General features: G+C 52.7%; 1 protein-coding gene across 3 annotated transcripts in view; it reads left to right on the forward strand.

Annotated features, from left to right (window-relative positions):
* Positions 1 to 14,723, forward strand: part of LOC111152663 (VPS33B, late endosome and lysosome associated) — a 21,504-nt gene extending 6,781 nt beyond the window's left edge. For all 3 annotated transcript variants that reach the window (XM_022511210.1, XM_022511211.1, XM_022511212.1), the window contains 20 exons: positions 240 to 289; positions 485 to 552; positions 4,983 to 5,028; positions 6,032 to 6,126; positions 6,384 to 6,488; positions 7,085 to 7,181; positions 7,403 to 7,480; positions 7,689 to 7,762; positions 8,031 to 8,117; positions 8,302 to 8,392; positions 9,281 to 9,355; positions 9,612 to 9,676; positions 9,802 to 9,856; positions 11,074 to 11,120; positions 11,909 to 12,041; positions 12,862 to 12,935; positions 13,599 to 13,700; positions 13,877 to 13,952; positions 14,119 to 14,235; positions 14,345 to 14,723. In XM_022511210.1, coding sequence (XP_022366918.1) covers positions 240 to 289; positions 485 to 552; positions 4,983 to 5,028; positions 6,032 to 6,126; positions 6,384 to 6,488; positions 7,085 to 7,181; positions 7,403 to 7,480; positions 7,689 to 7,762; positions 8,031 to 8,117; positions 8,302 to 8,392; positions 9,281 to 9,355; positions 9,612 to 9,676; positions 9,802 to 9,856; positions 11,074 to 11,120; positions 11,909 to 12,041; positions 12,862 to 12,935; positions 13,599 to 13,700; positions 13,877 to 13,952; positions 14,119 to 14,235; positions 14,345 to 14,424 — 1,615 coding nt within the window. In that variant the 3' untranslated portion in view covers positions 14,425 to 14,723. The remainder of the gene's footprint in view (positions 1 to 239; positions 290 to 484; positions 553 to 4,982; positions 5,029 to 6,031; positions 6,127 to 6,383; positions 6,489 to 7,084; positions 7,182 to 7,402; positions 7,481 to 7,688; positions 7,763 to 8,030; positions 8,118 to 8,301; positions 8,393 to 9,280; positions 9,356 to 9,611; positions 9,677 to 9,801; positions 9,857 to 11,073; positions 11,121 to 11,908; positions 12,042 to 12,861; positions 12,936 to 13,598; positions 13,701 to 13,876; positions 13,953 to 14,118; positions 14,236 to 14,344) is intronic.
* Positions 14,724 to 15,842: the final 1,119 nt, after the last annotated feature.

Consider the following 15,842-nt stretch of genomic DNA (forward strand, 5'->3'; position numbering starts at 1 on the left):
TTTAAGATTTTATTTATTTATTTGACAGAGAGAGAGAGAGATCACAGGTAGGCAGAGAGGCAGGCAGAGAGAGGGGGAAGCAGGCTCCCCGCTGAGCAGAGAGCCCGATGCGGGGCTCGATCCCAGGACCCTGAGATCATGACCCGAGCGGAAGGCAGAGGCTTAACCCACTGAGCCACCCAGGTGCCCCTTCACTGAGGTTTTTTTGTTTTTTTGTTTTTTAACTCTCTCGCCCGCAGATTGTGCTTCTTGGTCCGGCCCCGCATCAAGAACATGCGATACGTTGCCAGTGAGTATGCGATGAAGCCACAGGTACCTAAGACCCAGGGGAGGGTGGCCAAGATGGAGGGCCCGGGCCATAAAGACCTTTGATGAGAAGAGGTGGTCTGAATGGGCTGTGCCCCTTGGAGGGGATGTCTGCTTCCTTGCTTTGCGTCTAATAGATGGCCCGTGGCTTTCTGGGCTGCTTTCCTTCTGTCTGTAGGTCTTGTCAATGCTGACAAATTGGCTGGCCGAACTCGAAAATACAAAGTGATCTTCAGCCCTCAGAAGGTGAGTGTGGGTTGGTGGGAGGAGGAGAAGGTCGATCAGGACGGAAGGCTGGGAAGGGACAGGGGGCCAATGGCTGTGTCTCCCCCAAAGCCAGTTGTGTGTGACAGAACAAAACACCTGTCACGGTCTAGTCATTAACACCGCCGTGATGGTTTAGCCGAGGCTCTGTCTTCAAGCTGCGCCAGTTAGCGTGGAACTGTGAGAGGTGGCCTCTGTGTCGACTTCTTCTTTTGAAGCAGAAGCTGCTGTGTATCCCTTCTAACTCAGACTTTTGTGTAGTGACGTGCACTGTGCTATGGCGTTTCAGAAATTTGATGTCCGTTTATCTCTTTAACAATCAGTACAATAAATCAGTACTCCTCCATGCTCACGCAAGACGTGTGGCCGGCTGCCCCTGGGTGACTAGAACGATAGCAGTGTCCTCTGGAAAGGCCTTTTCTTACACAAGAAAGAAGCTGAGAGGATGCCTGAGTGGCTCAGTGGGTTAAGCGTCTGCCTTCAGCCTAGGTCATGATCTCAGGGTCCTGGGATCGAGCCCTGAATCAGGCTCCCTGCTCAGCAGGGAGCCTGCTTCCTTCTGTCTTTGCCTGCCGTTCTGCCTGCTTGTGATCTCTGTCTGTCAAATAAATAAATAAAATCTTTAAGAAAAAAAAAGGAGCTGAGAGACCGTCTTACTGCACCCCAACTTTGAGCCTCCGAGGGGAGCGAAGCCCACAGTCACGCCGTGAGCTACAGGTCTCTTCTGTCTACTTTTGCTCCGAGGCTGTAGTGTCCGGTGACCACGGCATCTCCGTTCCCTGATGCATCAGGCTCTGCTCTCACCCTCACGTCAGCAAGGTGAGAGCTGTGACCCCGCTCGGCCTTACGCCCACGGCCTGCCCAGCGCCCGTAAAGCTGCCCCAGGGAGTGCACGCCGCATGGAGAGCAGATAGAAATTCAAGTTCAAAGGACGGGGATTGATTCTTTTTTCAGTCTACTCCAAAAAACTCTAGAGAAGGTAGAAGCAGTGGCTCCGTCCGAGACACTGAAGCCAAACTGTGTGTGAATCCTGGCTCTGGCGCTTGCTACCTGCGGGATCTTGGACAGCTTACGTGACTTACGTGACTGCTCTCTCTGGGTCTCAGCTTGCTCATCTGTAAAATGGAGTTGATAGTAGTACTTACTTTTTATGTTTTTAAACATAACAGGGCTGAACATTTTATTTTACTTTCTATTTTAATTCCAGTATAGTTAACACACAGCGTTATGTTAGTTTGACGTATACGATACAGTATAGGATTCAGCGATTCAGTGCATTACTCAGTGGTCAGCACGGTAAGTGCAGTCTCGATCCCCCGCCCCCATTCCTCCCATCCCCTCGCTCACTGCCCCTCTGGTGACCATCGATTTGTTCTCTCTAGTTAAGAGTCTGACTTTTGGTTTGCCTTTTTTTCTCGGTACATTTGTTTTGTTTCTTAAATTCCACGTATGAGTGAAATCATGTGGTATTTGTCTTTTTCTGACTTACTTCCCTTAGTGTTATACTTTCTAGCTCCATCCATGTGGTGGCAAATGGCAAGGAGTTCCCTCTTTTACATGACTTTCAGTGTTTGTTAGGAAACCTAGTGAAATTACAGGCTTATGTTGTTTTCTCATCACATGAAAGGAATAAGAAGAAAGAGCTAGTGATCTTCTCTTGAAGATCATTGGAAGATTCATAGCACAATCCTGTGGCTAGTTTTCCTGTTGGGAAATACAAGTGTATCAAGTACAACGTCATTACCAGGGCAAGAAATTATTTGTATTTTTTCAAGATTTTATTTGTTTATTTGAGAGAGACAGACAGAGGGAGAGAGCACAAGCAGGGGAGGGGCAAAGGGAAAGGGGGAAGCAGGCTCCCCACTGAGCAGGGAGCCCAGCATGGGGCTCAATCCCAGGACCCTGGGATTATGACCTGAACAGAAGGTAGAGGCTTAACCGTCGGAGCCAACCAGGTGTCCCCCCAGGGCAAGAGATTATTAAGATAACCAGTCGGACTTACAGGTTACTTTTAAATGTTATTAAGGGAACTGTGGCAATGAATTCATTTTTGGAGTCTTATAAAACCCCTTTTTTTCAAATTATACTTCCAAGGAGAGATTTGTTTAAATAGGGAATAGAACAAGGTGGTAACAGTTTCAAATAATCCTACAAGCCTCCCTATTGCACAGAATAACAAAATTGATATTTTTTTTTTAAAGATTTTATTTATTTATTTGACAGAGAGAGATCACAAGCAGGCAGAGAGGCAGGCAGAGAGGCAGGCAGAGAGAGAGGAGGAAGCAGGCTCCCTGCTGAGCAGAGAGCCCGATGCGGGGCTCGATTCCAGGACCCTGAGATCACGACCTGAGCCGAAGGCAGCGGCTTAACCCACTGAGCCACCCAGGCGCCCCCAAAATTGATATTTTGATGAATTTTCTCTATCTCACATCTTATCTAGTTAGATTCTTTGACCAAATTTTATATCACAGACAGTCTCCATCAGTAATTTAGGGAAGAGGGAATCTGTCTTCCTGAGACTCCTTTTGTTAATTATGGAGATTGGCAGTTTACAGTCTGGGCTCCGGAATTCCTTATTTAGCACTAAAAGTGGACGCACAGTTTTAGTTTCACTGACAGAACTGAGTGAGGGACGGGGCCCCTGGCTGACCTAGAGCATGTGACCCTTCCTCTCAGGCTTGTGAGTTCGAGCCTGGAGTAGAGCCCACTTAAAAAAAAAAAAAAAGAGAAAAAAAAAAAAAAGTTAGGGATGAATCGGATTCTTCTGTGGAAAGGAAATCAGGAGCCCGAAGCATGAATCTTCCACATCTCGTGGAGTCATCAGGAGGACCACGGGAGATGATCCTTACAAGATACTAACAGCGACGCCCAGCAGGCATCAGATGTTTAATGCACATCAGTTGTCACCGTCGTTACCGGACGGGAGTGCTCCTGCTTCCTTCCTCATTGTCTCCCAAGTATTTCGCCTTCTTCCCACTTGGCTCAAAGGAGGAAGTGACCCCGGCCTCTTCCCCTTCCCGGTCCACCGGTTTGCGTGTCCCTGGCCCCATGTCTGCGTTCCTTCTCTACCGCTTTGCTTTGTCTTCAACCATGTCTAGCTCTCCTTTTTTTAAAATTTTTTTTATTTTTTTAAAGATTTCTTTATTTATTTGAGAGAGAGTGCAGGAGCAGGGGCCAGGGACAGAGGGAGAGGGAGAAGCAGAAGCAGACTCCCCACTGAGCAGAGAGCCTGATGTGGGACTCAATCCCAGGACCCTGGGATGAGGACTTGAGCCAAAGTCGGACACTTAGCCGACTGAGCCACCTGGGCGCCCCATGTCTACCCCTTCTAAGCAGTTCTCCCCTTCATGTCTTCTCGCGGTCAGAGGCTCTCCCTTCTGTTGTGTCCAGAGTTCTCGCTGCCACTCCTCCTGTGTCCTCACCGCTGCCTTCGCCTTAAAATCGAGTCCCCCGCAGGGCTCAGTTGTCAAACTCGGTGATGCCTGGTTCCTACTCGTCCTACTTAATGTCCCTGGCATTTGACACTGTTGCCCATTCTTCCTGACACTGACCTTTGCTGCCTTTTGAAGGGCTGAGTCCCCGTTTCCACCTCCGTGTCATCTTCCCGTCTTCATCAGGTGTTGCCCTGTGCGCCCGTTGAATTGTGATGTTCCCTAGAATCCTGTCCTTAGCGCTCATGTCCTCTGTGTTCTTTTTTTTTTTTTTTTTTTAATATTTATTTATTTGACAGAGAGAGTGAGATCACAAGTAGGCAGAGAGGCAGGCGGGGCGGTGGGGGGAAGCAGGCTGCCCGCTGAGCAGGGAGCCCGTTGTGGGGCTCGATCCCAGGACCCTGAGATCATGACCGGAGCCAAAGGCAGAGGCCTCAACCCACTGAGCCACCCAGGCGCCCTCTCTGTGTCCTTTTCTCTTGGACAAACCACCTACTTTAAATACCCTGTGCCAGGGACCCCCAGGCTGGCTCTCCGGACCTCTCAGTGACTCCAGGCATCCCTTGGGCATGCCCTACCCTAGCCTCCCTCTGCACCCCCGCTCTTTTCCGGCCACCTGCCTCGCCTCCCCTGTCTCTGAGGTGCGCTCATGCCCTCCCTCCACGTCTGTCTGTGGGACGCAGCCTTCGGTGATGCCGAAATGCCTTCTCCTTTGTGGAGCTTTCCAGTCTCGCAGGGAGAAAAGAGCAATGGATTAATGCATAAATAAAGCGGATTAATGCATAAATAAAGCAGGGAAACAAAGCCCTGGGCTAGATGGTCCCAGTGGTCCTTCCTATTGTCCCCTAAAAGTCTACGCTCCCTTGTCGTCGTCACTGGGTTCAGTAGGTGCTATTCTCAGCAGTGACCACGGAGGGACACCAGACAGATGGAAAGAACAGAGAAGAAGGTGGTCACCAACCCCTCCCTCTTGTCTTCCAGTTTCACGCGTGTGAGATGGTGCTGGAGGAAGAGGGAGTCTACGGAGGTGAGAGGAGGTGGCTGTGAGTGGAGACGGGGAACATGTGGGACGAAGGGAAGGAAATAACACTGGGCCCCTCGTCTCTGCCTGTTGGCCTGGGCAGAGGGGCTGTTCTTGACCATGGAGAGCAGGACTGGGCCCTCAAGGAAAGGCTGAAGGGGGTGCCAGGTGCCGCCATTCCTCCCTTTCTGAGACTTCCACAAAGGGAAAGTGTGCCTTCCCTCCCTCCATTCTGCCTGCCACGCTGACCTGAGCACTGTGCTCCCTGCTTCAGATCCCAGCCTGGTGCCAGAATCTTCGGGGGCCTTCTGCACTTGGCCCTTGCCTGGCCCCTCAGCCTCACCTTGTACAGCTCCCTCCTGACTCTCACTCTCCAGCCATGGGTTCTTCCACTTGCTTTTCCTGTGGCCTAGAACATTCTCCACCCTCAGCTTTTTTTTTTTCCATACCCAACCTTACTCAAATTCTAAGTGTAAATGTTGCTGCTTTAGGGAAGTCTTTCCTTTATTCCTCTACTTTTCTTAGGCCCCACGTAGCTGAGGTTGGATCCCTGGGGTGTTTGTGCTTCCAGATCGCTGTTCTTCTTTGGGGCGCAGCTGTAATGAGCTGTGTCTGGTGGACATCTCTCTCCCTAGAGTGGCATTCTCTCGCAGAAGATGGGGAGCGTGTCGGTTCCACTCCCGCACCCCCAGGGCTCGGCCTGGTGCCCGCACATCAGTGGCTTTCTGTCAGTATTTGCCAACCAGCAAATGTTTCCTCAGCACTTCCGATTGGCCCTCGAGTGAAAACAGCCTCTTCACATGGCGTGACAGGCTGTGGTGTGCCCGTCTCCTTTTGTTTCCCGCCTGTGAACTCCTCTGAGGCACAGACTGTCACTTGTCTTTGAGTGTTCTGAGGCTGCGCGTGTGGCAGGCCTGCGTCACCTTCCTGTGTCACCGTGGCAGACCTTCTCTCTCAGTGTGGAGCCCGGCGCCTTCTGTGGGGAGGCTGACGTGCTCTGTTCCCGCAGACGTGAGCTGTGATGAGTGGGCCTTTTCTTTGCTGCCTCTTGACGTGGATCTGTTGAGCATGGAGCTCCCAGAATTTTTCAGGGACTACTTCCTGGTAAGTGAAGGGTCCCTGAGTCTTGGCATAGACAGGTGGGGACACATGTAGGGTCCAGTGGGCTAGAAACATGGACATACCCCCCTGTAAGTCCTATAACTTATTATGAGGAAGAGCGTTTTGCAGACTGAATGGCTGAATTCCTTTCGGGTAGTCCCCACGCCTCGCCTTCCCGCCCTGGGCTGCTCGGGCTTGCCCCCTTCCAGATGTGTCTGTTGGGCTGAGCCGTATCTCTGCGGTCCATGTGGTTCCTGCAGGAAGGAGACCAGCGCTGGATCAACACTGTGGCACAGGCCTTGCACCTTCTCAGCACCCTCTACGGGCCTTTCCCCAACTGCTACGGAATTGGCCGCTGCACCAAGGTGGGCACGCGCGGTGCTGTGGTCCTGATGGCCCTGTTGTACCTGTCCTCTGCCCAGCGGGGCATCTGTGCTAAGAGCTATATTATTTAGCTTCCTTTTTTTTTTTTTTTTTAAAGATTTTATTTATTTATTTGACAGACAGAGATCACAAATAGAGAGGCAGGCAGAGAGAGAGGAGAAGCAGGCTCCCCGCTGAGCAGACAGCCTGATGCGGGGCTCGATCCCAGGACCCTAGGATCAAGACCCGAGCCGAAGGCAGAGGCTTTAACCCACTGAGCCACCCAGGCACCCCTAGCTTGCTTGTATTGTTCAGAAGAGTTCCTCAGAGGGGAGGGCTTGTGTGATGGACAGAAAGGCAAGAGCCAGGGCCTCTGGGATAGCACTCCTAAGTCTTGTCTTTGGGGGCAGAGAGAGTCCTTCGTCGGCAAGGAGAGGCTGGGAGGGGTGGGCGCAGATGGGAGTGCTGTGGGTAGTGGTGTTAATAATTCGCTCCCCTCTCGGGGGCAGGGAGTGTCACGTGGAAAAGAGGTGGCTTCGGTAGGGGTGGGCTGCAGCAGGGACCTGATATGAGACTGAGAATGTGTTGGACCCCGCAGATGTCGTACGAACTATGGAGAAAACTAGAGGAGGAGGAGGATGGCGAGACCAAGGGCCGAAGGCCAGAGATTGGACATGTCTTCCTCCTAGACAGAGGTAAAGGATGCGAGCGCTCCTGTCGTCTCTGGACCCTTGAAGACATGGGGATCCGGCCCGCATGGCAGCCCAGTTCGGATCCTCGGGTCGGGGCTGTGAACGGCAGCGTTGACAGGGAAGCACGGCCCTTGGGCCCTGGGGAGGCCCGTGAGCTGACGCTGAGTGAACTGGGTAGCCACGTAGGTCGGGGAGGACCCTCACGGCCGGGATCTCGTTTTCAGACGTGGACTTTGTGACGGCACTCTGCTCCCAGGTGGTCTACGAGGGTCTGGTGGACGACACCTTCCGTGTCAAGTGTGGTAAGTGGCATCTTGGCAAGGCGGGGGTGGGGGGTCCTCAGCTCCCGGGGGGCTCTCGCAGGGGGCAGGGCTTGTGGGAGAGCCTCGGACTCGGAACAGACTGCTGGATGCCACATAGTTTGGGGGACTCGGAGTGGCAGTTCAGGAAAGGGGAGGGGAGGGAAGCCCTCCCTGGAGGTCCTTATAGCCGCTCCCTCTGCTCTTAAAGGGAGTGTCGACTTTGGCCCAGAAGTCACATCCTCTGACAGGAGCTTGAAGGTTCTACTCAATGCTGAGGACAAGGTGAGGGTACAGGTGTGCCAGCTGGTGGATTGCCCTTGGGCCACTCTGGGCCAGACTCTGGGAGGGGAGGCTGAGCCTGGGGGAGGGGGCTCCCCCTCCAAGTAAGAGCGAACCCCGGGGCCTGACATTGGTGACAGCAGCGCGTTCCTCTCTGTGCTTTTGCTGGAACAGCCGGCCACTCCTCTTCTGCCCCCATTACACTACTGGGGGCGGGGGGACCAGTTAGCGTTCTCTCTGGTAAGTCGTCGCTGTCTGCTTCCCCTTGCAGGTGTTTAATGAGATTCGTAACGAACACTTCTCCAACGTCTTCGGCTTTTTGAGCCAGAAGGCCCGGAACTTGCAAGCTCAGTATGATGTGAGGCTCCAAGCCGGGGGTCTTCTCTTTGTGTCCCCAGTTTCCCAAGGCTGCTGCCCTTTGGCTCCCTTCTGATTTGACGACAGCCCCTGGCTTTTCTCTAGGAGTTGGGGGTGGGGCAGGGGGTGGAGGCTGCTCACGGCTGAAGGCAGGGAGAGGCTGACCTTATGGAGACTTCCCGCAGCGCCGGAGGGGCATGGACATCAAGCAGATGAAGAACTTCGTGTCCCAGGAGCTCAAGGGACTGAAACAGGAGCACCGCCTGCTGAGTGTCCGTAGGTTTCGGGGAGGGGCGGGGAGGGGCGGCTACAGAGGAGATCTGCCCTGGGGGGATGTCTGTGTTCCCCCAGGAAATAATGATCGTGTTTTGTTTAAAATGGAAAGATGTACTTCTGCATTTTGCCTTAAGAAATTTTTGTTCCGGGGTGCCTGCATGGCTCCCCTCGGTTAAGGGTCTGCTTTCAGCTCAGGTCATAATCCCAGGGTCCTGGGATTGACCCCGCATGTGGTTTCTGGCTCAGCGGGCCGTGTGCTCCCTCTCCCTCTGCTCCTCCCCCAACCCATGTTCTCTCTTTCTGTCTGTCAAATAAATGAATAAAATCTCTAAAAAAGAAAAAAAGATTTTATTCTTCTGGACAATAAAGGCGCAGTCTCTTATTTATTTATTTAATTTTTTAAAAAGATTTATTTATTTGACAGAGAGACACACACAGTGAGAGAGAGAACACAAGCAGGGGGACTGGGAGAGAAGCAGGCTTCCCGCTGGGCAGGGAGCCTGATGTAGGGCTCTATCCCAGGACCCTGGGATCATGATCCCAGCCAAAGGCAGACGCTTAACTGACTAAGCCACCCAGACACCCCAAGGCATATTGTTTTACTTATTTATTTATTTATTTATTTAATTTATTTATTTTTAAATTAATTTTTTTTAAAGATTTTACTTATTTATTTGACAGAGATCACAAGTAGGCAGAGAGGCAGGCAGAGAGGGGGGAAGCAAGCTCCCCGCTGAGCAGAGAGCCCCATGCGGGGCTCGATCCCAGGACCGTGGGATCATGACCTGAGCTGAAGGCAGAGGCTTTAACCTGCTGAGCCACCCAGGTGCCCTGGCATATCCTTTTAGAACTGGGAATATGTGAGCTTGCTTTTTGTCCTGTCTGCAGATATCGGGGCCTGTGAATCCATCATGAAGAAGAAGACCAAGCAGGACTTCCAGGAGCTCATCAAGACTGAACATGGTAACGGTGGGGGCTGTGCTTGGCTCCTTCTGATGCTTCCCCTGCTCCCAGCACCATCCCACCCAGCAAAGATGTTCTCTGGCTCTTTCCAGCTAATGCTGGCTGGGTGGAATGCTGGTTCCTGCTAGAAGTCCAGGGGGTCCCTTACCCCCACCCCCAAAAGGATGGAGAAAGATCGGGAGACAGACACCCATTAGCACAGATGGCAACAGCTGAGCGGCTCCCCCTGTAACGGGCTCTCCTCTGCTTCTCGCAGCGCTGCTGGAGGGCTTCAACATCCGGGAGAGCACCAGCTACATCGAAGAACACATAGACCGGCAGGTGAGCAGGTGGCCGGGGTTGCTGGGAAAGTTGTATCACGGCGGGCTTGGTCTCCAGCAGAAGGAAGAGGGGAGAAGAACGTGTGTCATGGAACTTGAACTCTCCAGGACTCTCTTCCCGTGCAGGTGTCACCTATAGAAAGCCTTCGCCTCATGTGCCTTTTGTCCATCACTGAGAACGGTGAGCCCCTGCAACCAAAGACGCCAGACTGAAAAACTGTGCCTTAGGGATGGAAGACATCACTGTGAATGACATAGAAAATATCCCAGCAGACAGAACATTTCCCAGTAATTTCATAGTCTTTCCGCTGTAAGATAAAGTAGTCTTTGTTCGGAGTGAGACATCTCCAGGGGCCTGGAGTCATTTAGTGTCCTGACCCTGAGCAAGACCACACCCAGGCCCCCCAGAACAAGCGCTGTCACATCTTAGGACCACGGGGCACAGCTCAGAGTGGCATTTCTCTCTCTGTCCCTTCTGGCCGGCTACCTTCCACGATCTTTCATAATAAAGAGACAGTCCAGGAAAAGGGGACAGCCAAACAATTTCATAAACATTTACAAAAGCTCAGATTCTGTGACCTCTTATGGCATAACTTTTAACCTGTTCATGCAACACTTTCATCTTTTTTTTTTAATTGGAAGTAGAGGTGACCCATGATGGTGCATATTAGTTTCAGCTATATGGCATGGGGATGGGACAGGTGTGTACATTGGGCTGGGCTCCCCACCAGCCAGCCAGTGCAGTACCGTCGGCTGTACTCCCTGTGCCGTTTGTCCCCATGACTTGCTCACGACCCTGACTTGCAAGCCCATTCTTCGTACCTCACTGGAGGACGGCACCTCAGACTGCACTTTTTTTTTTTTTTTTAAGATTTTATTTATTTATTTATTTATTTGACAGAGAGAGATCACAAGTAGGCAGAGAGGCAGGCAGAGTGAGAGGGAGAAGTAGGCTCCCCGCTGAGCAGAGAGCCCGATGCGGGGCTCGATCCCAGGACCCCAAGATCATGACCCGAGCCAAAGGCAGATGCTTAACCCACAGAGCCACCCAGGTGCCCCTCAGACCACACTTTTGACCCCGTCCGAACACTTGTCCTGTTCCTCGGTAGCTTGTAAAGCAGGGTGCAGGAGTGTTGGCCCCAAGCCAGGAATGAAGGCACCTAAGTCCGTTTCCCTTCCTCCTGCCCAGTCCCGCCGCCATCCCTGCTGATAAGCAAGCTTAAGTTTAGGAGTCAGTTTAGAATCAACTGGCTGGATGCAAGGTTAACATTTACTGAATCCTTCCTCCTGATAAAGGTTGTTTGGGGAATAAGAGGGTGGGTGGGTGGGTATGGCTGTCCATTTTGGGACACCTCAGCTGGTGTTCTCGGGAACCTGTCTTATCTTCTGGACCCTCAGGTTTGATTCCCAAGGATTACCGATCTCTGAAAACACAGTATCTGCAGGTGAGGCCAGGAGAATGGGCTCTGGAGGGAACTGGGTGGAGGGCGGTCATCATCAGACACTTCTGGAAGAGGCAGAAGAAATGGCCCCTTTCCTGCCTGCATCCCCATTTTGTTCCCAGTCTGGCCTCCCTCTTAGAGCATGTCAGGATAGTCAGCCTCTCAGCACACGGAGACCCTCCCACTGCCCTTGTCTCCCCCCACTCCCTGCCTGGGTGGCCAGTGCTGGGAGAGCCGGGGCCACTGAGCCGTGGACCGGGTGCTGAGTTCTCACCCCAGGGCGTTCCTTATCTTTAACATCTTATATGGGGGTGATACAGCTTTTCTTCCGGTTCTTCTCGTCTTACCTCATCTGAGAAGCCCTCCCCAGCACGCTTACATCAGCGGCTTTCTCCTCTCATCGTTCCGTGCTTTTCCCCCATCCTTTGTTTGGTGTTTGGTTATTAATTTCTTTTCTTTTTTTTTTTTTTTTAAGATTTTATTTATTTATTTGACAGAGAGAGAGAGATCACAAGTAGGCAGAGAGGCAGGCAGAGAGAGAGAGAGGGGGAAGCAGGCTCCCCACCAAGCAGAGAGCCTGATGCGGGGCTTGATCCCAGGACCCTGAGATCATGACCTGAGCCGAAGGCAGAGGCTTAACCCACTAAGCCACCCAGGTGCCCCTGGTGTTTGGTTATTTCTTTAGGGCCCTGAATGCATAGCCCTTCTGTCCCTCACCTCCATGTCACCTGACAGTCTTAGACCTTGGCAGGGCCGATGCTCGGTAAATGGAGGAATTGCATTTTCTTCAGAGCTATGGCCCTGAGCACCTGCTTACCTTCTCGAACCTGCGGCGAGCGGGGCTCCTCACGGAGCAGGCCCCGGGTGACACGCTCACAGCTGTGGAGAGTAAAGTGAGCAAGCTGGTGACGGACAAGGCCGCAGGTGAGCAGGGAGCCCAGGGAGCCCCTTCCCTGGCCGGGGTCCCCTCTCCTTGCAGCCGTCAGAGCGCTCCGGGTGGGAGCAAATGAGATGGGGAAGGAGAATGATCGGTCACTCTTCTGGCATTGCTCCTACTTCTGTGGACAGGGGCTCGTCCCTTTTATTGAACTTACCATGTGCTGAGACCAGCAGATAGAGGTTTCTTACTTGATCGTAACGCACGCAAGCTGATAGCCTCCATTTTCTAGAGAAGGAAACAGGCTGAGTGAGGTTGAGGGACGTGTTCAAGGTCCCCCAGTGAGTCAGTCAGACCTGAGCCCAGGTCGGCTGACTCCAAGGCCCGCACCCCTCAGTGAGCTCGGGTCGCTCTGTCCGTTGGACCGAGTGGATGGCTGGTACCCTGTAGGAAGACTGTGGCGGGGCAGAGGGTGGCGAGTATCTTGATCAGGTCCAGGGAACTTTATTTTATTTATTTTAAAGATTGTATTTATTAATTTGACAGAGAAAGAGAGAGGGAACACAAGCAGGGGAGTGGGAGAGGGAGAAGCAGGCTGCCCGCTAAACAGGGAGCCCGATGCGGGGCTCGATCCCAGAATCCTGGGATCATGACCTGAGCTAAAGGTAGATGCTTAACAACTGAGCCACCCAGGCGCCCCAAGTTCCAGGGAATTTTAGGTGAGCGGCTTTGAGGAGGGCCTTGAGATGTGAGCGGTCTTGCTACCTGCGAGGTCCTACTATTTGACATTTCCTGAGTGGTGTCCCCCGGGGCAGGGTCACGAATCCGTCGATCTTCGGTGAAATCCAGCACAGATTTCCTTCCCAGGAAAGATTACTGATGCCTTCAATTCTCTGGCCAAGAGGAGCAATTTCCGTGCCATCAGCAAGAAGCTGAATTTGGTATGTCGATTCAGGATGGACGGGGAAGCCGTGGGTCCGGTCCTTGGTGGAGAGCTTTGAATCCCCAACATCTCTTTGTTTTTGTTTTTGTTTTTGTTTTAAGATTTTTGTTTATTTATTTGACAGACAGAGATCACAGGTAGGCAGAGAGGCAGGCAGAGAGAGAGGAGGAAGCAGGCTCCCTGCTGAGCAGAGAGCCCGACGCGGGGCTCGATCCCAGGACCCTGGGATCATGACCTGAGCCGAAGGCAGAGGCTTTAACCCACTGAGCCACCCAGGCGCCCCAGCATGAGCTTAATTTAATAATGAGGCAAGAGACAAAGATTCATTCACTTATTAAACCGGAAGAAGCGCCCACGAATGTCAGAGGGGAGGCTGAGTGCCTCATCAGTGACAGACATGTCCCCGTCTCCGGGGGATCGGCAGCGGGGCATCGTTCTTCCCAGCCCTTTGTGGGGAGCCGGGGGAACTTGTTCACGAGAATCAGTGGGTACTGAACAGAAGCTTTAATCTTTGGTTATGGATTTTTTTTTTTTTTTAAGGGCTTTTGCCGGTTTTCTTGCTGAAATAAACCTGCTTTGGGGAATATCCTTTTCTCTGACTGAGTACGAGGCTGGAGAGATGAGTTGTGACGTGCCTCACGTAGCCCCCTTTGCCCTCTAGATCCCACGCGTGGACGGCGAGTATGATCTGAAAGTGCCACGGGACATGGCGTATGTCTTCAGTGGCGCTTACGTGCCCCTGAGCTGCCGACTCATCGAGCAGGTGAGAGGAAGCGACCCGTTCACGTGTTGCCCTCTGCCTTCTCTTGGTCCCTGGTCTGTCCCAACCTCCAGCCACCCCAGTAACTAACAAGAGATCGCGACAGTCTGGCTGCCACGACCTGCCCTTCCTCAGCCGGGTGGGGTCTCAGACTGGCGCCCCGTGCTCGTGCCTCCCAGGTGCTGGAGCGGCGGAGCTGGCAGGGGCTGGACGAAGTCGTGCGGCTGCTCAACTGCAATGAGTTGGCCTTCACAGGTGCGCCGCGCTGGCCCCATTGGGCAGGTTGGGGGGTTGTTGGCGGTGCCACCGGGGGCGGGCAGGGGGTGCTGGGGGTGCCAGCGGGGGTGGGGGTGGGTGTTGCTGGGGGCGCCGCCCAGGGCCGGCCACCACGGAAGAGCTGAGTCTGGCCCGACCCCCGCAGATGTGACCAAGGAGGACAAGGCTTCCAGCGAGTCTTCGCGCCTCATCATGGTGGTGTTCTTGGGTGGTTGCACGTTCTCAGAGATCTCGGCCCTCCGGTTCCTGGGCAGGGAGAAAGGTAAGAGAAAACAGAAAGGGGAACCTGGGGGTCAGAGGCCGGTGCCCAGAAGGCTTCTCGACCTCTGATCTGCTCCTGGTCCCGAGTGCTGGCGCATTTGACCCCACAGGGTACAGGTTCATTTTTCTGACGACGGCAGTCACGAACAGCGCTCGCCTTATGGAAGCCATGAGTGAGGTAAAAGCCTAAAGTTGTCCCTGCTGGTGTCGACGTCTTCCCTGGACACGTTTCCCGATGGGATGCAGGAATGTGGTCCCAGCTGCTAACCAAGTGTCCACCAGCTACCCTCCTGAGAGCCGGGAGCACGGAACTTACTCCGGATTTAGAGAAGTTACCTGAGGACAGCGCTCACTTCTGGCCCCCAGGATAGGTCTCTGTTTTGTGTATGAAGTACAGCTTGTGCTGAAAAGACAAGAGGAGGAGGAGGTATCTTTTGCTAAATCCTGTCTGAGTATCATTGTCGATAAAACCTCTACTCTCCAGTGTCACGTTCAGTTCTCAACACGCTCTTCCGTTTTCTTAGCAAAGCACAGGGGGCTTCATGGGTTCTGTGGTCTGGACTCTACAGTAGGTCTGGGCCTGGTCTGCTTCTCTCCTGAAACTTGCCCTGTATCAGAGTTTCCTCAACCGTCAAACGAGGGGGATGGGTTAAAGAGATGATCGGCAAGCACCCTTCTGGTTCTAAAATTCTGCAGTTTATCATACTTTATTTATTAAAAAGATTTTATTTATTTGACACACAGAGATCACAAGCAGGCAGACAGAGAGAGAGGAGGAAGCAGGCTCCCTGCTGAGCAGAGAGCTGAATGTAGGACTCGATCCCAGGACCCTGGGATCATGACCTGAGCCACAGGCAGAGGCTTTAACCCACGGAGCCACCCAGGCGCCCCCATCATACTTCATTTTTTTAAGTAAACCTTTGCCTAATGTGGGGCTGAAACTCATGACCCTGAGGTCAGTGGTCATACAGTCTACCAACTGAGCCAGCCAGGAGCCTCTCGTGATTCATTATACTTTAGAAAAGATGAGTTTGTTACTGTTTTAACTTCAGGAGGCACTCTGGTATTAAGCCGTTGTCTCTTACTGCAGAATGAAGGACTGTGTCCTGTTAGAGCAGGCTCGGGCATCAGCTAACAGTGCTGCTAAAAAGGCCACCAGTGCCTCCCCCCCCACCCAGTTGCTGATTTTGGTGGCCTTTCTGTCCCTTGACCTTTTAAAAATTGTAAACTGTAACCACATCCATCAGTCTCTTTTTGGTCCTCCTCTAACTTGACCTTCCTGACAACTGCTTTTCCTTTCTTCTGCTCAGCTTCCATGACACTCTTTTGTTGTTCTTCTATGGTCTCCTGGGCTGTGCTTCTGTCTCCTTGGATTGCTTGTCTCTGCCTGTCCCCTCCCTGTCCTTTGTTGTCAGCTGCTTCCAGATCCCAAGCTCTCCTCTTCCTGCTGAGTTTCACGCTGGTATTTCCAACTTGGTCATTCCACAGGCCCTTCAAACTCGACATGTCTAAAATAAACTCTCCAACTGAACTTCCTGTCCTCACTTTGAATCCCCCAATCTGCTCCTCCTGTGTTCTGGTAATTGACATCCTCATCATCTACCCAAG

The sequence above is a fragment of the Enhydra lutris genome, unplaced genomic scaffold (genome assembly GCF_002288905.1).
Source record: "Enhydra lutris kenyoni isolate GAN:26980312 unplaced genomic scaffold, ASM228890v2 scaffoldscaffold29, whole genome shotgun sequence".
NCBI classification, from domain to species: Eukaryota; Metazoa; Chordata; class Mammalia; order Carnivora; family Mustelidae; genus Enhydra; species Enhydra lutris.